The sequence below is a fragment of the Cebus imitator genome, unplaced genomic scaffold, assembly GCF_001604975.1.
Source record: "Cebus imitator isolate Cc_AM_T3 unplaced genomic scaffold, Cebus_imitator-1.0 Scaffold27, whole genome shotgun sequence".
NCBI classification, from domain to species: Eukaryota; Metazoa; Chordata; class Mammalia; order Primates; family Cebidae; genus Cebus; species Cebus imitator.
This window is the reverse complement of record NW_016107342.1, coordinates 1198389-1216295: the sequence shown is the minus strand read 5'-3', so window position 1 is coordinate 1216295 and position 17907 is coordinate 1198389. Positions and strand designations below refer to the sequence as shown.

General features: G+C 32.9%; 1 protein-coding gene across 1 annotated transcript in view; it reads left to right on the top strand.

Annotated features, from left to right (window-relative positions):
- GALNT13 (polypeptide N-acetylgalactosaminyltransferase 13) overlaps positions 1-17907 on the top strand; it is a 596785-nt gene that overhangs the window by 381482 nt on the left and 197396 nt on the right. The window contains 2 exon segments of the mRNA XM_017523193.2: positions 1-155; positions 12320-12437. Coding sequence (XP_017378682.1) covers positions 1-155; positions 12320-12437 — 273 coding nt within the window.

Here is a 17907-nt window from a genome sequence, read left to right as displayed (position 1 = left end):
CCTATCATTGATGTGATTAGTGATGATACCTTTGAATATATGGCTGGGTCAGACATGACTTATGGGGGCTTTAACTGGAAACTGAATTTCCGCTGGTATCCTGTTCCCCAAAGAGAAATGGACAGGAGGAAAGGAGACAGAACATTACCTGTCAGGTATGTAGATCATATCTCTTGAAGATTATATAGATTCCCATAAAAACTAAGGAATATTGTAGTTTTCTGTTCTTTTTAGTCATATCCTCATTATGATATATATATATATATATATATATATATATATATACACACACACACACATATACATATACACACACACACACAATTATGACCCTTTATATGATCATATTAAAATCAATAACAATATTAAATCTAATTTAAATTAGTATAGGCAAACATTAAGTATTGGCAAAAATGCTAAATATCTTTTGAAGCTTTATGTATTCTTATATTCAAAATATATTTACTGTGAATTTGCTACCTGACAGAAATGTGCTAGCCTTGATACTTCAAATAAATGTGTGTCTTACTTTTTAAAGTATATGGTTTATAATAGAAATGTTCTCAACATTGAAATATCCAAAAATATTTTGGTAAATATTCTAAATATACCATGTTTAAAAAGCTATCTTCCTTATAGATTTCATAGATCCATCTGTAAAATTTTAATGTATTCAAAATTATGAAGGGTTTATTGCCCCAAAATACTTCAAATACTACTTAAGTTGGAATATTGATTAGTAACATATGGGCTTACTTGTAATAAAAAACATATACATCCCTGTCTGTATAAGCATTACCCACTTTATTAAAAAAAAAAAAAAAAAAAAAAAACTATCATCATCTTTCTACTTAAACACATTGTGGACTTCTTACCTGAAACTGAAAATCGGTTTCCTGAAAAATACTTTGGGAAGCATTCACTAGTTTAGTTCTTTAAAGATGAATTTGGCAAATCATCCTTCCTTTGGAACATGAGAGAAACACCCTAACATTTTTAAACCATATACTTTAAGTCCTTACTTAGCACTGTGGGGCAAGTTTTTGGAAACTGCAACTTGAAGTAAAATACCAGAAAACACTGTCATGTATCTTATAGTGAAAGGACATTGAACTAAAGGATGTTACTTGAGGACCTTTTATTTGTCATTTCACTTAAAGCTGCAACAGCATTAAGTGAAGACTTACTTACTGTATATAAAATCCATGATTTGAATAAAAATGTCTGGTAACCTACTGAAGGGATGACTTATCTATTATCACCTACTTAATTATATAATGAATTAATTAAAATTAAACTCTAAAAATTGGCTAATGGAAGAGAATGGCTGAAGGCATTTGCTACTGAACAATTAAATATTATGGAAATTAACTTCTTAAAGAGATCTGTTACATCAAAGAGAAAAATAAAACATGACTTCTAACATTTGTATAAAGCCATGTAAGTTATCATGTCAATATTTAAAATGTAACTTAGTAGTCTTAAGTCTTTTATAATCTTCAAATTCACCAAGTCTTATTTATACTTACCTTTAAAAACCTGAGAAAATATAGTGGTTCATGTTACCATCATTTATTAGAAATCATATTTTCCCAAATTGCTTTCATTTAGTGTTAGCTGATTTTTAAACTTTAGATTCCAAGTGAAATCTATCAGAATGCTTGACCAATATACTTAATGTTTTTATTCTTTTGAAAATGCTGTTTATAAGAAAGCATGTTTATACTCATTAAAAAAATTGGCAAAAGACATGCTTTATTTATGTTCTCACAGAGTCAAAAGGAAGATAACTAAGAGGTAGCCAATATTCACAGTAAGAAATTACTGATCTCATTCATAAAATAAACATCTATGTAGAAATCAATCATTATTACTTACCTTTCATTAAATAAAACAAAAGATGAATCGTCTAACTTGCTATATTTTAACCATAATTTATGTGGTTGTATTGCAGTAACATGAGAACTGATAAACTCTCCATATATTTTGTTTGCTTCAGTAACTGCACATCATTTTATTTCCTATCATGCTGAGGAAGCTGAAGCAAGAGAAACAGAGAAACCTCAGTCTTTGCTGAAGTTTCTAGATTTTTATGGCAAAAGGTTAATTAATTCATGGGCTCTGTTGTAACAGCCTGCAGGTAATTTTCATCAGCATAACTGTAATGTGAACTTGCTTCCAATTTATAATCTATTACTTGAAGATGTGATCATTTTTCTCACAGTCATACAAACAGATAAATCATTCTAGGTGTTGAAGACAATTTTTTTCCTGCTTGATTAACAGAATTCTAAATAGCTAAAGTGATGAAAATGAAGTGGAAATTTTAATTTTTGTAGTGGAATGCTTCATTAAAAATGTCAGTTATGACAGAACTTTGTAGTCACTATAATTGGCTAGTCATCATTTAGAATACAATCATGCAACTGCTTACATTGAAAGTGAAGTTGAACTTGTGACCTAAATCAGTTATACTACATTTAAAATAAAGTTTAACATGGTTATTCTTATTTTTCTCTTGCCAACTTCTGGGCTTTGGTATTTTCATTTTCATAATAAATGGAGTTTGTGAAATACTTGTTATTTTTCTAACTATGGAATAATATACATAATTCTTAATATATAGTTTTCTTTAATCAGGAAACTTTCCTTGACATTTAATAATCAAATTATATGACTTTTCAAGAATATTTCAATTATGTGTGCAACAAATAGTACTTTTTTAAACTGAAGTCATAAAACTAGGAGCTTTTATGTGAAATATGCTCTGTAGAAGTGTTTTACTTCTTTTCAAAAATTACCAACGCTTTATAAATGAGATGTTTTAAATAAAAATCTGGATTTCCCACTACTAATAAGTTAGAAGATCTTACTACGGTGGCCCGGAATTCTTACCTGGCACCATCAGTGGAGTTTAGTAGAAACTGCCCATGTAGAAATGGAATTAATACTTATCCCAAACTCCACAACTCCTTCTAATTATGTCCCTGACTTGGAGGCTGAGGGTCATTTGCCATTTGTCATTATTCTTGGACTTGAAGAAATATTTCTCTGTACCTGTGTCTCAACAAAAGGGAGAAAATATATTTATTGTAACAAATCCACTTTATGTAATTAACTTTATCTGGCTATAATCTTTTGAAGTTTTGACCCTGGTCTTAGAGGCTACTGCCTAGGAAATGGCTGGGTTTGAAACTCATCAAGCATATCACCCCTGTATAACTATGCATATACATTACCTAATGGAATAGGCAAGTAGTAGCAAAGATACATGATAATGCAAATAATTCTCTAAATCATTTAATTAATTTGGGGATGAATTATGCATTTTTTATAATGCATACAAATTGGAGGTGATCTGGTTTAGGCTACTGAAATAAGTTTGATTCCATACACAAAACATACGCATACAAACTGTTAGGCACTATGCCAAGTTCCACACATACAAACATGGGTAAGGCAACCTCTCCTGTAAAATTGCTCACTCTCTGGCACTGGCTGCAGGTATGCTGGATGAGGGCAGGAGTCTAGTGTAAGTGGTCCAAGTGTGGGTGTACAGGAATATATCTACTACTAAAGTGATGTGGACCTCTAGAAATGAGCCTGGCTTAAGTCTTATTGATTGATTTAGTCCTTAATTATGCCCTGTAGGTGAATCTCAATAAATAATTATAAAGATATTTATTTCCACTTTAATTTCACACTGACTAAAATAGATTTTTTAAATTAAAAACCTATTGGTAATTTCTAAGTAAATTTAACTTTTTTTACCTTTCACATCTTATGGATGGAAATTATTCTCCCTGCCATGCTTAACTCGTGAAGTGTTATAAAATATTGAAATGAGCAATGTCCTTGACATGAATTAGATTTTAAATTTATCTCTGATGATGTAACATATATATTGCAAAATAAATGTGACAAGTACCTAAAAGGATAAAGTAGAACACCAATAAGCCACCCCTTGCAGAATGTGGTTGCATTTTCTTCCAAGGCATTTCTATTCAATTTCTCTACAATGTTAAAGTTGATATAGTATCAGTATTTTTCTATGCCATTAATATTTTTCCCCACATAGGTTTTAATGCCTTCAAATGTCTAAATTACTTAGGTTGTTCCCCTATTTTTTGTGTGTGACTAAAGTTCATCAAGAGTTTGTTTGAAGTTTATTTTTTTACCAATTATTTTTTCTGTATCTAGTTTTTACATATGAAGTGGTCGCTTTAGAATTACGCAGTTGAACAACATGAAATTTGCTTTAATATTCCTGATATCTCCTGCCAATTTAATTCCTCCCCAAAAATATTATCACTGCTTCCAATTTATAATTTCACTAGTTAGTATAATAACTTGAAAACACAAATGTTACTCTACAAAATCTTATACAAATATAAGACAAAGTTTTTTATATTTAATAGCAACCAATTTACTTAATTTTTATCAGATTATTTTAGATTTTTTTCAATACAACCATAAGGTACGTTTGGATTGGAGAAAAGAAACAGAAGTAGATACCACCAAAACCTTTAAAGCACTCTATACAATAAAAGATATGAAAACAGCAGCACAGGGAAAGGTCAACATTGTGAGCAGAACAAAGACTGGAGGAAAGAATTAACTTTGGAATGCTCAATTAGTCAACATCCTTGCTTACTCTTGTTAAAATTTAATGTCTATTGATTAAGTAAAAAATTCACACCTCCAATAAAAATGTTTGAATCTATATTCTATGAAAAAAAAGTACATTTATATTATATTACTTTCTATTATAGTTTAGGGGATAATTTGCAACATTTTCTTAGCAGCCTGTTGGGATGAGAAGAAAACTAGGGTAGTATAAAAAATTTTCAGAGTGGTAAGTTAAACACTATATTTATATACTGAATAATTTTATCATGTTTACCAAAATATTTTAAGACTATTAAATATATTAGTCCCAGCTAGCCCCATTGTTTATTTTGATCCCCAAAAGCACGAAAGTACAATAATGATTAAAATTTGCACCAATTACTGTACATGCTTTTGGAAGCTTAGGGTTTTATTGGGTCCTAGGAATTATTTAAAAAGACTTGGAAAAAATAACTACACTTTTATTGGGAAATATAGCTCTTTAAGCACAGGTTAAGGTATTGATTCCCATGCTTGTTGGTAAGTGGGTTCTTTGGCAGCAGAACAAATCATTTGCCCATACTAAGAGGAACATTATATTTTTCTTATTCCTTAAAAATAACACTGAGATTGTGTTTCATAGACTGCAGGATATTAGTAAGCTTCCTTGTCCAGCACCTAAGCCAACATAAACTCTTAAAGTAACAGTTTCTTCTCTACAAAAAGCCACATCTTAATATTCAAACATAGGTTCAGATGATTGTAATAGCGTGCAGTATTCACCAAACTTCCCATTTTTTAGCTGTAAAATCTTTAATTACTTCAACACTTAATTATTCATCACTCTGATAGAAGAGTATTTGTGCCTCTGCTTCCCTTCTCTTTCCTCTGCTTTCTATTTTGGTTACAGTGGATAGAAAAAGGAAGAAAGGAGAGAAACTCAGCATTTCATTTCCTTTTGGTTCCTAAACCTGTAAAATGGTTAACATAACAAAACCATTAGATTTTATAATTTTTAAAAAATCAGCTGTATGTCAATATTTCAGCTATTCATGCTTCATATTTGTAGATGTAAAAATAACTCATTTTTATTACTTATCTTTAACAATTTATAATCTATGGAAAATGTAATTAGTGCCAATCTAAATACTAACAGTTTAGATATTGTGTTATTTGAACATTATAAATAGCAGCCTAGAACTGAGCTGTAGTCTCTCAAACATTCTTTGGAGATTTTCTCCAAGGACCTTGATTATTTGCCAAGTAAGATTAAACAGAATCCTGATGTATCAAAAGAAAAAATTAGTGAGAAGGAATGATGTTTCAAGAACTTTAAGAGAAATTGTTTTAGAAGGGCAGTGCAAAAATTCACAGGAAAACAGGGTACATAAACATGGAGCTTGAAATCAGGAAAAATGTGTTTCTGATTAACTACCCAGAACCTTTTTCTGTATAAGGTATATGGATGAATGGAGAGATTAGTAGTTGAAAGGAAGGAAAGAAGGAAGGAAGCGAGGAAAGAAGGAAGGCAGGTTTTTTTTTTAACCGTGCTACCAACTAGTTAGAGGTCTTTGAACAAGTCACTTCAATGCATTCCCACTACCTTTTTTGACCAAATCTGTAGGGGGTTTAGAGCTCCGAAATATTACAATTCTAAAAATTAATTGGACCTTGAAAACAATAAAAATGAAGCAAATTATAATCTTAGTAAACACAGATGTTTTCCCCTTTTTTGACAGATATTATCTAAAATGTATACTATTAACTTTGTGCTCGTATTGTTTCAAGAATATTACATATATTAGCTCACATGATCCACATTTTATAGGTGATGAAACTGAGGCACACAGTTTAAGTGATTTACTGACAGTTAAACACTTTAAAGTTGGTGTTTAAACTCGATCTAGCTACTAAGTCCAGACTTCTAACAACTAAATTTGGCTGCCTCTTAGGGTTGCCTTACCTCTCTCTATACTGGATGATTATCCCAGGGTGACATACGAAATATATTGTCTTCTTGGTGAAAATACAGGCATTACATTTTAGCATGATTGAATAATTAAATGTATTCTGCCACAATTTCTGTTGATTCACCAACTTCTGGTGAAAAACTTCAGTATTTTTCCAGGTCAAATTCATACTTTTTTGAGACCTTTACTATTGTACATAGTTATAAAGCTTTATATCTTAAATTCTAAAACACTAATATAAACTGGGTGCTAAGGCATGTATCTGTAATCCTAGCTGGGACAGGGAGATTGCTGGAGGCCAAGACCTTGAGATTAGCCTGTGTAATATAGTAAGACCCAATCTCAAAACATAACTAAATAAAATACTATCAATCTCAATCTCTAAAACTGCTGTTAGATGATAGAGCCTTTAAATATCTTGGAATTAGTGAAATTACCTTTGTTACTCATCAATTTAGCAGGTATGAACAAAGAATATTTTTGGAATCTTAGAAATAAGATTACAGATAATTTTAACTTTCAAATAGATTGTTTTGCGGCTACAGGAATACATTGCTCTTTTGTTTATGTTATTTATTCAGTAAATATCTATTAATAGTGTAATGCTATTAAGCCAATCTACTGAGTATGCTTACAGAAGTGGTAAAATGTACACAGAAATAAATATAATACTATATACAGTAAGAATTGGCCAGTGCCTTGAGATAGACAGAGATAAGGGGCTATAGAAGAAGGTGGAAGGGGAAGAATATGTCTTGATTGAGGGAGCAGGGAGACGGCATTGGTGTTGAAGGCAGGCTGCCTAGAATATATAAGATTTGTATTAGCCTAAGAATAACCAAGTTTGAATATACAGGGGAGTTTTCAAAGAAAAATCCAGGTGACTAATGGATGTGAACAAATGTACCAAGGTACAAAAATGTAAAACATCTACCAGTAACAGCTGAACACTTTACTGCAGAGAAATAGTTAAAAAGGGTTGGGAGAAGCTCATTGGGTGATGCCAGATTACTGATGCCAGAATAAGAAGCTAGAATTTGTTTCCTTAACATAGATTTTTGAACATCTGGTTTACATTTTTAGAGAAGCAATGATTTAGAGAAATTAATCTGGCTATGGTTTCTAGGATAAATTTCAGAAGCAGAAGAATCTAGAGCCATCCAGATCCTCTTAGCATCCAAGCATCTTAGCATCTAAGAGGATCTCATTATTACCAAACATCGAAGACAGTTAGACATAGAAGACTAAAAGTAGAGTCACTGATAACAGAGATGAGTCAAAAGTACTTCAGAAAAAAAGGTAGAAGTATTTTGGAAATAATTAAATTATGCACCAAAAAAGTGTTTTTTTTTTAATTTTATATTAAGAGACTGGAAGGAAATAAAAGACATTAGAAGACAAGCAGATGAATACCAAATTCTCAGGTCTATGGTATACACACTGAACAGAGTCAAAGGAATTTTTTAAAGGAAACATCTAGTGAGGAACTGCAAAAGCACAACTTATGCAGAGAAAACAGGTATGAAAACACAGATTAGGAGTCAACCATAGAAAGGTATGTGATGAATGATCTTATCATACCCAGGCAAAGAGCCCTGAGAGAAAGAGAAAAGTGCCCCTGAGAGACCCTTAGGAGGATACATTTCAGATGAAAGAAAAAAATTACTAAATGTGTATATCCACAAAATAATATTATAATGGCAAATTGCATTTACATGACAGATGTGAAACTAAGAGCTTATCCAAATTCTGATAGCAAGGAAAAAGGAGAGGAAAGGGTTTATCAATAAGGATCATAAAATTAAGTCAAATTCACAGAAGGAAAACCTCTACAGAACAATGCAATGGGAGCTAGAAACGAAAATAATTTCAAGCAGAAGGCTGATGAATTGTGCTATATGGTTTCAAAGGAAAAGTTAAGGACAGATTATTGGAGTTCAGAATCAATGGGGACCTTTCAGAAAGAAGTTATTGTAGAAGTGGGAGCAGGATCTACCTTCTAGTTAGAAGGTCAAAAGTTGTTAAGGGAGTCTGTAGAAAGTAACCTTTCAAGAAGGTTACCAGTGAAGGGAATAGGAAATATATGTCCCTAGTTTAAAAGAGTAGTAAGATGGAATGAAAATTTTTTTCTGGTTTAGGATAGAACTTTGTTCGCAGGTTTTAAGCTCAAGAGAACAATCTAGAAATCAAAGGCATAAAACATAAATGTTAATAGTCAATGAGCAAGGGCCTGAAAGAGTAGTCAGGAGAGAGCTTGTTGAGACAACAAGGGCGAATGCTGGCCCACAATAAGAGGAAAAGAGATATTATTTTCTATGAGTCAAGAGGAAAGACGAGGCCATAAGGAAGACACATTTTTAAACACATTGAGCTAGAGATTGAAGGAGTTTAGATTTCATGATTGAGAGAATTTAGATGTCATGCATTGCCTTGATCCCCTTGCTGTTGAGAGGAGTCTGAAACTTTTGGAAAAGACTCAGGCCAGATGTGGTGACTAACACCTGTAATCCCAGCATTTTGTGAGGTCGAGTAGGCAGGTCATTTGAGCTCAGGAGTTCAAGACGAGCCTAAGCAACATAGCAAAACCCTGTCTCTATAACAAATACCAAAAGATAGCTCAGTATGGTAGTGCAAGCCTATAGTCCCGGCTACTCTGGAGGCTGAGGTGGGAGAATCACCTGAGCCTGGGAAGTTGAGGCTGCAGGGAGCTGTGATTGCACCACTGCGCTACTCTAGCCTGGGCGTCAGAGTGAGACCCTGTCTCAAAAAAAAAAAAAAAAAAAAAAGAGTTAACAATAAGACAGGTGAACAAATAAACAGATAGCAGTTTGTGAATTAAATTTGTGAACAAATAAACAGCAGTTTGTGAATTAAGCAGAGAATCAATAATGTAGACTTGTCCTATAACCAGTTAACCACATCTTACTACTTTTCCAGTGCCTTAATAGCAGAAGTAAATGAAGTGAAAAGTAAATTCACCCAACCACCAACATTAAAGAAAAAAGAGAGAGAGAGAGAATTGGAAATTGCAGAAAAGCACAGAGAACTAAGGTTCCTAAGCCAGTGTTTTGCTGACATGACAGAGCCCTGGAAATGGGTTGTGAGAAGGGAAGAAGGAATTCCTGATGGGTGTTATTAATGTGAGATGATAGATTAAGGAACCAGAATCACCAATGAAGGATAAAAAGTGACTTCCTATGAAAATGGGAGGGGTTAAAGAGTAAAAAGTTGTACTCTGAGACAGATTTCAGTCCACATCTTAAATATGAGGTAGTTCCAAATGGTTTTGAAACCTAAAGTGAGGGTATATGTAGAGAGAGGAGCCCAAATTAAGTGAAGGACAGCAAGGATTTTGCTTAAATGATTAACATCAATAACAACAAAAAAGATATATTATCTAACCTTATTAACTATTGATTATGTGTTGGATACTGTGTTAAGTGCTTTACTTCTGTTAACTCAGTTCATCTTTCCTACTTACTATGTGTGGTGGGTAGTGTTCACAGTCACTGAGCTGACTATTCCCCTCAGGTTCAATTGATTAAATTGGTTGTTTGATTTGACCTTGTATAGACACAATCTTGAAAAGCAAATAATTTCAGCTAATTTCACTATAATCAAGGTTTTTCATATTCTAGATGCTCTGAATACTTAAGGTACACATGGGCATGTGTAAATATTTTATTAAGCATATTATAGAGTAGTTAACTTAGAACAGAATGTATTGCATAACATTGGCTATGGCGATAGATATTAAATACTATAAGGCACAGTCTCCAACCTGAGAGAGCTAACTGATATTGCAAACACACACAACCTGTCCAGGAGTATCTGTCTTCAGAAAATACGGGAATTACTTGAAGAATTGTAATTTTATCTTATTATTTTTATTATTTTCAAGCACAAGTAAAAGTTATTTGAGTCATTCTCAATAGTATAAAAAATAAACTATTAAGCATAATTTATTATTAGCCACTTATACATTTCTCACATATAAGAATGATGACCAACTGTAAGATGAAATTCAATACATGTTATTTAAATTAAAATGTGCCAGTACTTTATCAGTAAGTAGATAAGTAGATAGGCATTCTGAACTGATCATTAAAAATGCATCACTTATCAGTCTTAAGCATTTGGTTGCATTATGATAGGATAATTGCAGCAATTTTGGTTCCTCATTTTATCAAATAGACTCTCCAGCACTGTAATACCTAATATAGTTACTGCCATAGAGTTCCAAAACCCCTATCAGGTGAGGGTCATGGCTACTTCCTAATTACCATCTGTTTAGCTTTGTTAGTGTTTCTCATTATAACTCAGAAGGTCAATGATACTGTTCATGATAGGAACTCAGCAAGACAAAAAGTAATAAAATAGCTCTGAGACTAAGCAAGGCTCTGCTACTCCAACTGATGGACAGTTAATTACCTGAGCATAAAACAGCGAGAGCACTGGGAGAAACAGAGAACTTTGCAATATGGTAGACGTCCAAGTACAATATTATTTGGTGGTTTTTCAATGAACAATTCTGTTTAATTAAAACATGAGCATAACCTTTGGCAGAGAACACAATTTTGACAAAAGCAAAACACTGGGTTTTTAATAGCCTCACAGACTATTTAGATGAGTATTTCAGTAAGTTTCTATAGCAGTTTCTCACCCTTGGCAGTACATTAGAATTACATAGAAACTACATAATACCAAAGTCAGGCACCACCCCAAGCCAATTAAATCTAAATCTGTGGAGGCTGGTACTGAAGCATGCCCATCTTTTTTTGAAAGGTGACTCAAGTGCTGCTATTGTGCTTTTAAGGTTGCAAACCACTATATTACAACTAACATTCAAAAGTCATCATTGCCAGTATGGATCTATTTGTGATAAACTACAATCTTCTTTTTAACCCTTAAATTTATACTGCTTATATATAGAAAGACTTGTGTAGCTTACTCATTAACATTTTCTGTAATTCTTCTTTTAAATTAACAATTACTGTAATTTATCCTTTAAAAACTTAGCATCAGACTACTCAGCTCCTATAGAGGAATTTTGAATGAGACCAAAAGGCATTTATTCTTAGGAAAAAGTTTTAGAATCCCTTCCAAATGTCCTTCCAAACATAAATTCCATAGAATTAGATGACTAATTCTATTATTTTAATTAGTAAAGAGAGAATAAACAATTAGATGTAAAGTTCTTATGATAAAAAAAAAAACCTTTGTGACTATCACTAGATACTTATTTCTTACAAATGTTTTATAGTGCCTTTGTCATATTTAAACAGGTTATGGATCTTTTCAAAGTGAAACCATGTCCACAGGTTTCTAGAGTTTATATAAAAATGATTTATAGTTATGTAACCTAAGTTCACAACTGGTAGTTTCATGACCAGCTAACCACTTTAAGGACAGTGCAAAGGGCAGAAACCTGTCTTCACTATGCTTTTCAGAGGGAATATAGAAGTCCCAGTCTTCCATGGCCAGTGTTACTTCCGTGTATCTATTTGATCACCCATAAGAAAAACAAAAACTAATTTGAGTTTTACAGAAAATGTAAAAAAAAAAAAAAAAAAAAATGCTATCTATTAATTTTAAAACTTCTTATACCTGGACTTTGTTTCTAGTTTGAGATTATTTTTAATATTTAGAATGTCTCAAAAATATGTGCTATAGTCTCATTAAACTCCACACATTGTTTTCAAAAGATATTCTTTTCTTTTTGTTTTTTTTTTTTCAACTAGGACCCCTACTATGGCTGGTGGCCTATTTTCTATTGACAGAAACTACTTTGAAGAGATAGGAACTTACGATGCAGGAATGGATATCTGGGGTGGAGAGAATCTTGAAATGTCTTTTAGGGTAATTGCATTTTATTTTATTTTTTGATGCTGAACATACTATGCTGTAGCATGCACATACCAGACACAGTAATTTACTGTCAAATCATTTTTGCTAAGTGATGCAAATTACTGATCAATTCGTCATCTTAATATATATTTAGAAGATTTGACAGAGTCCTATTGCATGCAATATTTACTGTTAAATGGAAAATTATAGATAATTTTTATTTTCAAAAATAATGTTTTTATTTGCAGTAAAAAATACATTAGGGCTTTAAACTGTTGAAATAAAGAAGGGTTTTATTGATTAATAAAATGTTGCTCTATAAAATCACTTTGTGTTTTTGAACTAAAACTGGAAGTATTTATGTAATCTGAATTTGCAACTACTACCTGAGATTGTTCTCAGAAAATGTTAAGAATGAACTGTGATCAAAGGAATTTGGATAATTCTGCAAGTAGCATGACTATTTCTACTGACATTATTGTTTGATAAATCAGTTTGAATAAAGCTAATTCATTTAATAAATGGCCTTCCAAGTAAAAAAAAAATTAAGGAATAAATCCTTACAAATAGGTTATTAGGAAATGTTTAATAATAGTTTAAATAATATGTTGTTATATTTTAAAATTTTAATATGGACACATAAGCATGCTTTCATGCTAAGAAATTGATAAGCACTAACATAGTGGTTTTCTCAAATTATACATAATACTATTGCTTTTTTTCTACTAGAATTCAGTGTAAACTATTTGTATGTGTTTGTTGTTGTTACTGTTTTGAGACGGAGTCTCACTCCATCACCCAGGCTTGAGTGGTACAGTGGCGCAATCAGGGCTCACTGCAGCCTAGACCTCCAGGGCTCAGGGATCCTCCCACCTTAGCCTTCCTAGAGGCTGGGACCACAGGTGCCCAACACCACACCTGGCTAATTTTTTATTTTTTATTTTTTGTAGAGATGTGGTTTTGCCATGTTGCCCAGGGTGGTGTCAAATTAGTGGGCTCAAACTATCCACCCGCCTGTGCCTCCCAAAGTGTTGGGATTACAGGTGTGAGTCACCACGCCCAGCTTCAGTGTAAAATATTTGAAATATTCCATCATTTTGCCCAAAATATTTGTACAATAAAATTATTAGAGTTTACATATATGTATCTATGAAGCTTAAACATTATGCCTTTTAATTTCTCATTTCAAAAGTAAAGTTTTTCATTTTCATAATATAAATATGTGTGATGTCGTGTAAGAAAATGTTAAAATTTGAGAATGAGTTACCCTGAATTTCTCTACTATAGAATTCAGTGGATCTTGGATAAATTATTTTAAAATCACTAGGATGGCCTAGTTATATTATTATTTTGCCCGCAAACTTTCCTTATAGCCAGATGTCTGAGACAAACCTTAGTTAACAGAATTTTATTATTTTTGCATTTGCTTATATGCTCATATTGTCATGAAACTTGCCAAACCAAACTCAGGAATATCTTCTTGCCTTCAGGTCCTGTAAATCTTTGCAAAAGTTTTGAGGACATTTGAGAACCCAAAATTATTACCTGGTATAGTGCTCACAGTGAAAATAGAAAAGAAAAAGAAAACAAAAGAAAATCAGTATATTCAAAAGTTTAAAAACAATTTGCTTCTATTCTTAGATGTAATAATGAGATAATTCATTCATTAACTAATATTCTTTGGGTGCTATGCTGTGGTTACATAAGAAATAAAATCAACACAGAAATACTGCTACTACATGGGATTCTATTTCTCCCTTTTCTCTTGTCTTCCTAAGATTCAAATTCACCTCTTTTCTCCCTACCTGTTAAGCTTGATTTTCTGCCAATGGATTCCTCTTACTTTTATCACACATGTCCCAGATTGGAGGAATACTCTTTATCTAACTGATTTTGAAAGTACATTTCAGAAAGAATTTAGTGGAATAATATGATAAAGGAGGAGAACCTGATCAGGAAATGTAACAGGTATAAATGTATAAAAAGGAAGACTTGAGGATATGATAGGTGATGCAGATACCAGGGGTACAGAAGGAATGCAGCTAGGGGCTGTAAGAATAATCAGATCCCTCAAAAATGACACAGGAAGTTTTCTGTAATTGGTTGTTAGAGTTACTACAAAATAAAATACTTATCAGTGACTTTTAAAACAATATCAAGTATTTTAAAATATGTTATCATCAGTTTCCATATGACTTTAATAGAAATATGTATTTTGCTTTTTATTAGACTATTATGTTTTAGTTTCTTTTCTGTGACATGAATATGTTTGCTTAATAGACTGTACTGTAGCTGAAGAATATATTGAATAAGGAAAAATACTAGAATAGTGCATTAGCAAAAGATTGAGACCCCTCATTTCTCTTTAATTTCATGACTTAATGAAATGAGAATGTGTTGAGCATTTATAATCAGAGGATTTGAATGTAATATCCAGCCCAATTATTACACAACAAATATACATTGAGCAAGTGATATGTTTTCAGGTGCTGAGGCTACAAAGATGAGTAAAGCATGCTTCTTTACTCTCAAAGAACTACATTACTATGACAGAGATGTGTATTATTGAAAAGAAAATGTGATAATTTCTTTTATATATTTATGTGTGAGGTTTTTTTTTTTGGTCTCTGTCATGTGAGCATAGGCAAATGTAAATTCAACTGTAAAAAGATGATTATACTTTGCCCTGTAAGATCAGGAATAAATAAAAATGTTGGATCTTACTTCATCTACTTAATATTATACTGGATGTTTTAGGCACAACAATAAGGTAAGAAGAATAAATTAAGCCATCCATATTAGGAAGGAAAAATTAAGACTATAATTTCAGAAGACAAGATTATCTACAAAATCCAATAGAATCTACAAAACAAATCATTCTTCTTATCAAGGTTGTAGAATATAAGAACAATGTATAAAAGTCAACTGTATTTCTATACACTAGCAAAAAAACAGCAGAAAACTGATATTTAATCTTATGTAAAATAATTTAAAAATATGAAAAAGTGATAAATCTGACAAAAGATGTGAAAGACTACTAAGCAAAAAACTACTGTATATTACTAAGAAATTAAGGGATGCCCAAATGAAGAGAAATTCCATTATTTATTAAGAGTTAGTAGACTCAATATGATATTAATATGACAATTCTTCCTCATATCAATATAGATTCACTGCAGTAGCAAATGTATTTACTTACTATTGCATATTAGTATACATTCAAAATAATAGTTTTGTATCTTTTATTTACTTACTATTGCATTGAATCTATATTGATATGCAATAGTAAATAAAACTTACTTCGTCTAGTAGAAATTGACAAGTTGATTCTAAAATCCATATAGATATAAAAGGTATGTATAATAGCCAAAAATACTTTAATAACGAAAAAAGAGAATTAACAAAATGGGATTTTAAAATTTATTGTACGGTTATAATAACCAAGACTGAGTGTTATTGATTAAAGACAGACAAAGGAACAAAACTGAAAATCTGGAAATAAACTCACACATATATGGACAACTGATTTCTAGCAAATATGCAAAGGCTGTTTAGTAGAGAAAGAATAGTTTTTCAGTAAGTATTACTAGAACAACTGAATATCTGTGTGGGGGGAAAAACAACTCCAATCCATAACTTATACCATGAAAATATTAATTTAAAATGTAAAAACATAAAATTGAAAAAGAAAACATAGGAGAAGAACTTGTGTGACCATTGATTAGACAAATATTTCTTAGACATGACACCAAAAGTATGAGCCATAAGAAAATGGATCAGGTGGACCCCTACCTGATGACTGGAGAGAGAAGAAGCTGGGTGGGTGCCTACCCTTTCCCACAAACCCCAGAGTGCTGAAGCTGTAATCTAGTGGGTTGCACAGCCAGTGCCATAGTCTGAGATGAACCCTGAATGATCCAGCCCAGTGAAGGAAGGGCACAGCCCACCACTAGAGGGGTGGGACCAGGCTACATGTTTTAACAAAAAACACGTGAAACCTGCGTAGCAACAGGACCGTATTCTTGACAACCCAGCAGCGCCTACGGGTCAACAGAAGAGGCTGGCCTAATCTCCCAGCAAAAACAAAAAAGACACAGGAAGCCTCCCTAGTAACCTGAAGGAGTCCCTAGAAACCCAGTAGTGCCTCCAAAGGCAGACAAGCGACCTCACCAAGCAGCTCCCTGACGCCACAGCCAGGAAAATCCACAAAGATAGGAAAAAAACAGCAAAAAAATGATGAAACCATCAAAGATGAGAACACCTCTTTCTTTCAAGGGCTCACAACTCCTCAACAACAAAGGATCACAACTGGACTGAGGAGTGTGATGAATTGACAGAAACAGGCTTCACAAGGTGGATCATAAACTTTTCTGAGCTAAAGGAACACGTTCTAACTCAATGCAAAGAAACCAAACACCTTGAAAAAAGGTTAGATGAAATGCTAACTAGAATAACCAGCTTAGAGAAGAATATAAACAACTTGATGGAGTTGAAAAACACAGCACGAGAACTACGGGAAGCAAACACAAGTATTAATAGCCAAATCGATCAAGTGGAAGAAAGGCTATGAGAGAATGAAGATCAACTCAATGAAATAAAAAGAAAAGGCAACACAAGAGAAAAAAGAGTGAAAAGAAATGAATAAAACCTCCAAGAAATATGGGATTATGAGAAAAGACCTAATCTACACTTAATCGGTGTACCTGAATATGATAAGGAGAATAAATCCAAGCTGGAAAACACGCTCCAGGATATTATCCAGGAGAAATTCTCAAGCCTAGCAAGGCAGTCCAAACTTCAAATTCAAGAAATACAGAGAACTCCACAAAGATATTCCTCAAGAACAGCAACCCCAAGGCACATAACCGTCAGATTCACCAGTTTTGAAATGAAGGAAAAAATGCCAAGGGCAGCCAGAGAGAAAGGTCAGGTCACCCAAAGAGGGAGGCCAATCAGACTCACAGCAGATCTCTCGGCAGAAACCTTACAAGCCAGAAGAGAGTGGGGGCCAATATTCAACTCATTAAAGAAAGAACTTTCAACCCAGAATCTCATATCCAGCCAAACTAAGCTTCGTAAGTGAAGAAGAAATAAAATCCTTTACAGACAAGCAATTACTGAGAGATTTTGTCACCACCAGACCTGCCATACAAGAACTCCTGAAAGAAACACTAAGCACAGAAAGGAACAAGTACCAGTAACTGCAAAAACAAACCAGTGGGCAAAGACCAAAAATGCAATGAAGAAAATGAGTCAACTAATGGGAAAGAAAACCAGCCAGTAACAAAATGGCAGGATCAGATTCACACATAACAGGACTAACACTGAATGTAAATGCTAAACGCCCCAATCAAAAGACACAGACTGGCAAACTGGATAAAAAGTCAGAACCCATCAGTGTTCTGTATTCAGGAAACCCAACTCACATACATAGACTCAAAATAAAGGGATGGAAGAAAATTTACCAAGGGAATGGAGAATA